This window comes from Anopheles maculipalpis, chromosome 2RL, assembly GCF_943734695.1.
Source record: "Anopheles maculipalpis chromosome 2RL, idAnoMacuDA_375_x, whole genome shotgun sequence".
In the NCBI taxonomy this organism is placed as follows: domain Eukaryota; kingdom Metazoa; phylum Arthropoda; class Insecta; order Diptera; family Culicidae; genus Anopheles; species Anopheles maculipalpis.
This window is the reverse complement of record NC_064871.1, coordinates 82514821-82525315: the sequence shown is the minus strand read 5'-3', so window position 1 is coordinate 82525315 and position 10495 is coordinate 82514821. Positions and strand designations below refer to the sequence as shown.

The window sequence follows — 10495 nt, the reverse complement described above, 5'->3', positions numbered from 1 at the left end:
TTATACGCGCCAGTTAAAGGGATACGGAAATAGTTTACGTATAGTTTGGCTGGCAATCCCCATGAAAGCAATGCAGAAAAAGCTAAACCTGTATACACAACAATTCGAGCATTTGTCGAGGCGTTTGCTTCTCTGTTATATTATGTAAATTTATTTGATCTTACATACGATTTCCTTTTTTTTATTCATTTTTAGCGCCTATCAAGCGAAGTTTCCTATGTACAAAAAGCGACCAGTACAAAAATACTTTCCTACGTAATGCAGCATCAAAATTGTCAAACACTCGCACTCCAAATCGGCTTTCCGTATTTATTCTATAGGAATGATTGCACACAAACGATAAACATACACACGGTTAATGTACGTGCGTGTTTGTGAGTGCGTTTTTATATTTATATTTACGTTTTTTCCTCCACTTTTAGGATATTTTCACCATCCATCCCAACAACAAGGAATGCGTGCGAAAAAGCGATTGATTTTATCCTCTTCCGTTGTTTAGCTTTTGTGTGCAACTGCTCAAAACCGGGTTTCTTTTTCCCTTTGCAAGCAAACTGTTCTAAACCCAAAATAAAGGTGCTTCTGTACGTAGCGTTATTTATTTTTCTTTTTTCATTTCTCTTTTTTTCGTTTGGTTTTGAATTGTTTGATTTTTTTCTCTTTCTCCATGGAGCATTCTTGTTGCGTTCTATATTTTGCTTTTGATTTATATTTTTCGTGTGGTTGAGATTCTAGAAGTATTTTTTCCATATCTTTTTTTTTCTATCTCTTCGTTCCGATAGGCTTGTGGCTTTGTTGTTTTTTCTTCTATTTGTTTTGCGGTTTTAGCACGTCGCGAGATCGTTTGATTAATTTTTTTCATATGTTTTTCGGGATGTTTTCATGTATTTTATTATTTTTCTCCTCTTTTTGTGTAGTGGTTTGTCGCTTGCATTTTACTATTTTCGCTCCTAATGATTCGAGTGTCAGTTTTATGGATTGCCAGAATTAGACTGTAAAAAAAAGGTTTTTGCTTTTTTAAAGCAAAGCTCGCATTATTAATATCCTTGCTGCATTTTACGTGCTCGTCATCATCGTCCACTAAAATCACGCTCAGTTTGTATAATGTACACCGATATCTAAATTTATATTATCATCGAATGCTACCTAAAAAGCACACCCACCCACTCGCATGTCATCCGATGGCTCTCGTGCTAGCCTGGGCCACTAGACCACAACTGGCCGTTTTGTAACAAATAGAAAAGAAAAACACATTCGATAAAATGTGGGCCGAAACTCACTCACATAATCGCCATTTTTTTCGCTTCTTCCTCCCTTATCCCAGCCTTATCCCACCCCGTCCATGCCATCATCGGTTGAAGAGGAAATCGATGTAGGTGTGCTGTGTTTTGTTGTTATTCTTACTACCACCTCCGCCACCTCCACCACCGCCACCTCCTCCACCGACACCACCGACACCGAACCCATGGTGGCCGTCGTGCTCGTTCGAAGGCCAACAGCGCCGAATGACGGCAAAGTGCGTGGTTTGGTACTGGTTCGTCCTTTCGCAGCCCCGCTCGAGTGTCCCCGTGAGACAGTAGCCCATGTTGTAGTCGGCCAAACTTATGTTGGAGGAAAGATAGAGCTGCACGAAGGAAAGATAAAGGTGCGGAAGGTGTAATTTAATTTCAATGTCCCAAAAACAAAACGTCATGGGCAGTAGGAGCAGTATCATTGGACGGAAAAGGGTCCTCATGGTTGGCAAATATTATTTCGCCGAAAACCCGGATAGGAAAGACAAACAAAAACGTACGTACTGCGCTTGGAATGGGAAGGAAGCACAAATGCAACAAACTGGAAGCTATAATAGTGCTCTAAACTAATAAACCATCATTACGACGGAACATTCCCTGGGTTGGCAGTTTATTATGTTTGCATGGAATGTTGTTTGCTGATAAATGGGAGGATATACCGGTGTGGGAATTGGATGGATGGATGGTGAAGCCTTTTACCTTGAAGTCGGGATCGGGGACGCGCCGTTTGAAGGTACCGACTATTAGGAGAGCTCCATCGCCGACAACGATCATGCGGCCTTGCGTTGACTGTCTAAAGAAAGCGATAGGGAGGAAAATGAAGTAATAGATTGTTTATTAAATAAAATTATTAATACGTAACAGAGCATGCGTGTTTTATAATTTGCATGTGCAGTGTTTTGAAAACTTGTATGGTAAAATTCATTTACCAGAAACTAGTCTGTAGCGCGCTTGTGGGCCTTAATTTTCTATGGATAGTATCACAATTACTAAGAGCTCTATCCTCGAATTGAAACTCTGTATTTACCATGGTTATTGCGCACTAGGTAGCTCTGTCATCAGATAGAAGTCTCCGTCCTCAGTGACCATGATACAACTGGTACGTTCCTCATATTTATCGCTACTCACATAAGATCAAGTATAGTTGCCAACTGCTATTTAAAAACATACAGACGACAGAACGCTACTAGTAGTAAGAGGTGTTAACAAAGCTGGAGAATGAAGGATCAATTTGTTTGAGAATATAACGTTATAACGATTGGGTTGCAATACTTTAGTTCTTGCCAAATGAATGGTCAAATGGTTCACAACTATCAGCTCTTATTCTTCAACTTTAGACTCTTCTTTAGAGCCCGAAATGTTTTAATTGATGCCAAGAATTCTAAAATAGGGTTGATAGGATCTATGTTTGTTGGTAGGAGCACACATCTGTGTCAATCACCTTTGACAGGTGACGTGAGAGTAAATGCAGACTGTTCAGCGGTATTCTAACGTCTCTGCTTATTATACGTCGCGAAGTAAGCCAGAAAGAGTGACACCCAATTTGAACGATGCAATCATCAAACGTAAACTTTGTATCAGAAACTTTGGAGTGCTCTTAAAGTGAATATTGAGCAACAATTACCAGTTGAAGCATATTACCACTAGAGACAACAAGCTTGTTGGCCTCTTGAAGCATCCGGCATCAGATTAAGGTAAACTAACATCGGCAAAAACGTTTTACTGCTCTTTAGTCCGATCAGTAGTAGTATCTTGGGATTCGCTTAACGTTCCAGAAGGGTTCCTCAGTATAGCTACGCTACAGCAGACTAACTGCAAAATGCAGAGATCTACAGATTGTAGCGGCACTTGTGAACGATCGGATCAACTTGCCGGCTCTGCTCTAGGCGATCAACCTTTAGCTTTAGGCCGAGAGCTCTCCGAACTAGGAGATTCTCTTTGAGGAACGCCGTTCTTGTCACCTCTGAGCCGTAAATATGTCTTGAATTTAATTTTGTGTTTGATCGTTACCACCTCACTTGAAGCCCGCCGCTTTTTATATTCGAATACGTTCCGTAGGTTCTTGCGCTTGCCAGCGTCCTAATCTAATCTAGGTTGAAGTTGCTTCAACAGTTTGCACAAGGTTTCGATTCGCGATTTTTGTGCTGTGTGCTAGCTCAACCTTACAAAAATTATATCCTCGAATACTAACAGAATGTTTTGTTAAACTTATTTTACAACTTAAACACCAATCACCACAATGTTCGCTTAGGCAACATGCCTCAAAGAAATGAAAACCACTGACTAACAATGCTTTACCAATAACGGTAGCAGAACGATAATTGCCTTGAGCCTTCCTTTGAAGATTATTTTCATTTCCAACGAAATTATAATCACACCGGCCACCAAGCACCAGACCTCACGAATTCATCAAACGAACAACTTCATCCTGCTCAAAAGTAGATTGACCAATCGTGTACTTCACTCTGTCAACTAGCCGCCAGCGATTCAAACGATGACGACTGTACTGAAAAGAACCAAATGTACATTATTGCCCATCCTACGGGGACTTAATTCTCCACCGAAGAAAGAACCCACGCAACCACGTTGATGATGATGACGAATCTGTGAAACACCAGATTTCATTGGAATTCACGCAACAACGAAAAAAAAAAGCGCTCGCACCGCTTCACCGGACACATCCTTCAGGCGGTAGCTTAACACGAACCCGGCAGAACGAAAACTTGAGATTTTGGTTTTGCGTTTTGATTTCCTAACCTCGGGTGCCAGATGCCTCCAGCCGGCAACCACCGCTGAGCCAACAGACATTGCGACAAGCGAATCAGAACGTCTGTGTGCCGGCAAACGTGGGGAAACTTTCGCAGCCAACCTGGGTTGGTTGGTGCTGTTGCGAGGCGCCGCCGGAAAGGAAGTAGTGGCCGGATTTCCAAATGACTCGGTTTAATTTGTGAATGTTTTGCGCAGAATTATGACATAATTTCACAACGGTCCTTTTCTTAAAGCGAGGGTAGCTTGGCTGTTTAGAAAGTGGACAGGCAAGCAGTCGTGCCAGGCCAGGGTGGTTGTTAATTCCTTTTCCGTGTGGGCCGAAGACGAACCACCGAACGCGAGTAGAGAAAAAGTGAGTGAACATCTTTACCAAACTGTTAAGCTTTTCTGTTAGCGACTTTTTCCGTCTTTGGCCGTTTTTCGTGTTCATACCAGTAGAGGGTGCGAAGCAAGAGCACCAGGCTCAGGCTGTGGATTTAAATTAGGCGGTTTACCACTTCTGAAGAGGGCCCAGGCCCGGAAAAAGTCCCCGAGCTGAGGTTCGGCTAATGAGATGCTATATTAAATTACTTGGCAAATTTAGTGTGCTCTTGGTTTTAAGACGGTTCGCTTGACGCTTAAGAATGAGAGGCGTGTACGGTGTCCTTATTATGGGTCTCGGTCGATGTATCGTTAGGCTCGTTGGCAAGTGTGTTCAGGCTTTTTGCAGATGGGGACGGAGCAGTGAAAAGCGTACTAATCGAAAGGAGCCGTTCCAAAGAGCGCAGACAGCTTCTGTTGTCATCGAAACCAGTAAGAAGGTGAGAAATTAAATAGGACACTCGATCTAATGGCTAGGTTGGATGGGCTGGAGTAGCGAAACTTTATGGCATTTGAGAATAGAAAAAGCGTCTTGGTGGAGAGGAGCAAAGAAAAGGAGTGATTGTACAGTTTCATTTTCAGACCGAAGGGTAACTAAACGTAGGGGTTAATTGCATTATCCGTGATGAGGAATGCTGTATATTATTCATAATTATTGTTTATTTTGTGTAAATAAACTAGACTTGAAGACAAGAAAACTATGCGAAGAATAATATAAATTCTAACTAAAAAGCTATAGGATAAGGCACATTATAAGAGCTTTTTATGTAAATCACGACTGAATTTAACGATCAAAGAATGAATGATTTGTTGCACAAACTAGTGCGAGAAATAAGAAAACTTTTGTTTATTCTGTCAGTGTATTATTATTTTTTTAATAAAACTTTTTTGTGTTGTGGGCGTAGTAAAGATTCTTTTAAAGGATTAAAAACACCGAAAACATAAGAGGTTGTTTGTACAACTTGTTCGTTTGCCTTTAGGGGAAATGTTTTACAGATAAAGTTGCAACAATTTAAAGGGCACAAATATTAAGTAGTTAATAGCTTCTTGTGTAACTATTTATTTATAGCTTTTAATTGACTAGTAAATGAATTAAATTTGAAAGTTTTTTTATTTCCAATGTTAAAGTTTGAATTATTCATACGTAATTTTACTAAATTTTCTCAAGTTTATTATATGCTTTGATATTGTGGCTGAGATCATTGGTGTAGTTGTAAATATCGTTCGGGAAAGCTTTTGAAAGCTTCGCCATTTTCCACTCTTTGTTGATCAATATGTCAGGTATTGACCGCTCTATAACTAGTTTCCACAAATTAGACACAAATTAACAGGCTATTTCGCAACAAATTGATAAATTATTGAAGGTTTATTGTGAGCATGGAATTATATTGAGCATGAGTTATATAATTTCTTCTCCCATCGTTCGAATCCAACAAGCTCAAGAGGTCTTGACAATACGGCAACCTGCCGTCATGCTATGTAATGAATAAATAAACGAATAAAGAAATAAACCCTCGATAGGATTATTTGAAAACCACGGGTAGATACTTCCTAGAGTTATTATTATTTACCGTATTAATGGTAATTTACAAACGCATTCTTAAAATTAGGACTTCAACTTGTAAAAAAGGATGGACGAAGAATCACGACAACGGCAGTGGAATTGGGAAACTGGGACATTGTGGTTGTACAGGAGTTAAGAATCATTAAAAACCGGAAAAGCTCCCAAGAAAAGTTCGTTCTGGCCATGATCTGAATGGCGAGGAGGAACGAGAAAGAATCATGGAACGAATGCTTAGATAGGAATTAGGAAAAGCAGAGCCGGAGCATACAAATCATGGGAAAGGAAATAGATTATAAAGTATGATTGGATGTGAGAGTTGCTCGTTCTTACGAAGGAATTGCATTTGTTCGGTCGGCAAGAAAACCGACGGACATTGATGTGGATGAATTTCCACTTAAATTTGTTCGATTCTATCGACCAGTGTTAGCCCAGCTGGTCACCGAAACTACTAACTAAACTTTGTGACACTAACCTTACTGAGTTTAGTGCCACAAACCCTTTGGCATACCACCATAAATTGAAACGAACGAGGTAATCTTGGAGACGCACACAATCAGCTAATGAGGACACCGGCATAATTGTTTTGAGGCATTGAGAAATAGTGGGAAAAGTAGGGGACTGAGTAGACTGTTGGGACATTCTGGTTGTGGCGACAAAAGAAGCAGAAAAAATTTGTTCTAATCTTGACCTTAATCTTGATTATTTATTTTAACGGTAGAACTTCAGCCAAAACAGAAAAGAGTTCAGAAAGCAGAGTTTTTCTACTTACGAGAGTAAGCAGGCCTAATATTTGGAGTCAAAAGTTCCTTTAAAATCGGTGTATATCGATTCAATTTATTTATTTGGTGTTTTAAATGCTGAGTGCCATAAAATAAGATGAGCTATAAACCTTTCAAAAATTCATGCTTTGCTGCAATTTTTTTTAGGATTTTATTAAAAATACCTAAGTAATACTTTCATTAAACAATTTCCATTCTATCCTTGAAACCTTCATCTTACTTCAAACTAGGAAAACGCTTTGTATCTAAGCTCATAGCAAAAGAGTGATTACTGTCCTGAAGAATTATGGCACATCAATAAAACATAGTGTTTGTGCTTCAGTTTTCCTCACAGTTTCAAATTTAACTCACTCCCACACCACATGGGGAAGTCTTCTCGTAAAGATGCTACATCTTAATCCTCAAGTAAAGCCACTCTACCGCTCGATTAACTTCTTCACGGCAGCGAGGCGAAGATTGGGGCATAATTATTTAGATTAGCCCCGTGGGTGAAGTGAAGAAGAATTTATGCTTCTTCACTTCACCCGCGCACCACAAAACCCTTGCCAAAACTTTATTCCTCCTTCGAGAGCCGAGTCGATGGCATATAAGATTGATTGGCAACGGTGGTCGAACATGATTCCACAGCCGAGGCTCGAAAAGAAGCATCCGTAAGCTCGAAGGAGCAATTAGTGATGGAGGGAAGGAGTTTTGCTATCACTATGAATTGAAGATAATCCATTTCGCAAATTTATACTAGAGACCCATGTGGGCAACTCTTCTCTCTATTGCAACACAACCATAAATGTACAGCCAATTTGAATAAGCGGTGTGTTGAAGTGTTTCGTTTACAGAATTTACATTCCTTTTGTGAGCTTTCCGGCATGTACATGACATGCCGTTTTAAGAGTATAAAAAATGTAGGTGAGCCTCAAAAAAAAAAAACGACCTTGTCATACAACGTGTCGATAAACTTGTCAGAGAGCGCTTTGAGAAACAGCGAATGAATTGAAAAACCTTTCAGATTTTATGCACATTCAGGACGATGAAAAAAGACTTGCCTTTCCAATTGACCTATTGAGCATTGACATTATCAGGCCCAAGCTTTCGGCGTTTCATACCACCACCAGCAAAAGGGCGGGGGATGTGCGAGCGATGAAAAACGAGGCAAGTCAGCTCCCGGGGGTATAATTTTCATCGCCCGAACTGTGGAAAACACACACATAAAAGTCATCGTTTGTTGGGGAAATAGACACAGACGTACAAAAAAAACTCTTGTGGGACATCCACTACACACATCCGCACGAAACGAATTGGGAGGGAGAACGGCAGAAAAAAGGAAAGCTGGTGAAACTAGCATATCCGTTTGGTCGATCGCAAGAAAACGGCCAGCGCTGCTCCTTTATTTGGCCCGCTTCCAATAACGTTTTATTTGCACGGAAGCCCTGATGCTTTCTGCGTGAGCCAAGTTCACACTGCCACAAAGCTTACGTCGCCCGGCGAAAAAGTGTACCCTTCGGACGATTTTGGCATCGAATGGGAAAGACCAAATGCCAAGCTGTGTGGCAAAAGAAAACCCTACGCACTGGCCTGAAAGAGGAAAATAAATATCTCACAGCTCCCTTGTGGGTGATGACGCCCGATGAGCCCGATGTCCAATTCGGGCGCGTGTGTGCCTTTGGACGGTTTGTTTGGGGATGGATTTTTTTTTGTTGCTTCTGGTCCTAAGGGGAGATGAATAGGTGCCACCAGCTTTGGACGGAAGTTCGGTTTTCCTTTCGTTCTGTTTCTATACGGCTCGTAACGTCCCATCAGTTTCGTGCTTTCGTTCGATCGTTTCTTTTCAATTATTGTTATTGTCTTGTTTATGAGGTCTTCTGTATTTTTCTCTCCCTCTTCAAATGGCAAGAAAGGGCAGCTTTTACAACCATGTAGAATTTTATGATCTATACCGGCTGCCGTTGGAAAATGTGTTGTTTATCGTGCGTCTCATAGGAGACCGGAGAACGATTTTCCGAATGCTGCAGTTGATGTTTTGTGTTTCTTTTTTAAATTTAGAATCGAAAAACCAGAAAGGAATGTGAATGTTTACAAGGTTTTTCCACACTCACACACACGCATTGGAAACCCGTTCGCCGGTGTAGTCTGTTTTGAGAAAAAGAGCTTTCGAGCAATACACACAGATCCCTCAAGGAATGTGTCACAAACAGTAAAGCTGCGGTGGTAAAGAAACAGAGAAAACCGCTCAATCGACATGTCGACACCCCCGTATGCTGTGCTAGGGAATGGCTTTACACTCTTAGTATCTTAGAAACCCTAACTAACAAACACCAGAGAGAAGGAGGTGAGTGCAAGAAAAGGAACGTGAAAGTAAATTAATTAAATATTTCTTCATCTAAATCCTGGCCCCGTCTCAAGCCCCGAAAGTAGGACGTTTTAATTAAACGAATTGACACTTTCGTAATTAATTTCTGCTCGCAATTTTACAAAACTTCAAGCCGTCTCTTCCCAGTGTGGAGATGAAGGGGCAAGCTCTCCCTTCTTTCGTGTAGCGGCCGGCGTTGTCAGCGTTGATCAGCGTTGAGGTTAAATCCGTTGTCACCACCGAAACACCTCCGCTGGGAACGTGCTGCTATTTCGAACGTGAAACGAAACTGTGCGAAGACAACAGACTTTTTTTTCTCCCACGCGTTAAGTAGATTTGCGTGAAAAGGCCTTCACATGTGCACACACAAAAACGTTTCGCGTGGTGGTGTGAGATAATCAAGTAAATGTAAATTTTTACTCAGTGTCAGCATAATATTGTAGTAAGAGAAAGCAAACTGTATGAGATTAGTGTCGACAACATGTATGCTGTCGTTGGTGAGCTTTGCTTCGAAGCATTGTCACTAGTTGATTAATGAAAGTGCCGCGATGTCGAGTGGAAGGAAATGGCGATGGAAAATACATTTAATGACAGCTTAACGCCATTAATTTGGTCCGACAGTGTGTCAGGAGTGTTGTGTGGAAAGATCGATAGTGAAAAATTTAAATCAACTAATGGTAGCAACCGTAAGAAACGTAATACCTTGAGGAGGATAATTTATTTTCATTATTTTAAAATGTCCTTAGTAAAAGTAAATCGCCATCTTTGGACGAAGTCATCAGGGCTTTAAAACAGCAGAAATGTAACAAGTATAAGCCAGTAGCGATTTGTTTTTTTTTTCAACTCTTCAAGATGGGTCTGGAGAGACTTGCCGCCACAATTCAACGGGTCCGAATCCTAGGCTGTCTTTGGTGATGTTTACAAGAAGGGCGTGAGGCGAAAGAGAATGAGTCACTAGCCAGCTGTTTGGCGCCTGTTCGCAGCCCGCTGGCTGGATCAAGTGGAGTCAAACCTGTCGGAAATCGACGCCAGCCTTGGTTGAAGGACTGCAGATCAAGAACGTGTTTCCTAGAAAAGTATTGGCGACCGGACCATGTTAGTACAACGTTTGCAGCCCTGAGCAGACCAATAAAAGAAGAATGTCGTTGAAGAATGTCGCGAGCTTTTCGATAACATTTTCTCATAATGCAACAAAAATTTTGAGAGACGTTGATTCGGCAACCTTCAATAATTCAAAGCCAACCGTTTGGCAGATTGTTTCCAGAGTCCACCAACTAATGAAAATTCGATTTAACACTAAAAACACAATATTATTCTACGCCATGCAATTATTGTAATATAAGAAAAAACAGCCTTTTCCACCGCAAAAGAAACCCTTAACTCGAATTTG

General features: G+C 40.8%; 1 protein-coding gene across 1 annotated transcript in view; it reads right to left on the bottom strand.

Annotated features, from left to right (window-relative positions):
* Positions 1-1345: 1345 nt before the first annotated feature.
* Positions 1346-10495, bottom strand: part of LOC126568457 (uncharacterized) — a 28775-nt gene continuing 19625 nt past the window's right edge. The window contains exons 4-5 of the mRNA XM_050224938.1: positions 1989-2082; positions 1346-1621 (exon numbers count right to left, since the gene is read on the bottom strand). Of these exons, the coding sequence (XP_050080895.1) occupies positions 1346-1621; positions 1989-2082 (370 nt within the window). The remainder of the gene's footprint in view (positions 1622-1988; positions 2083-10495) is intronic.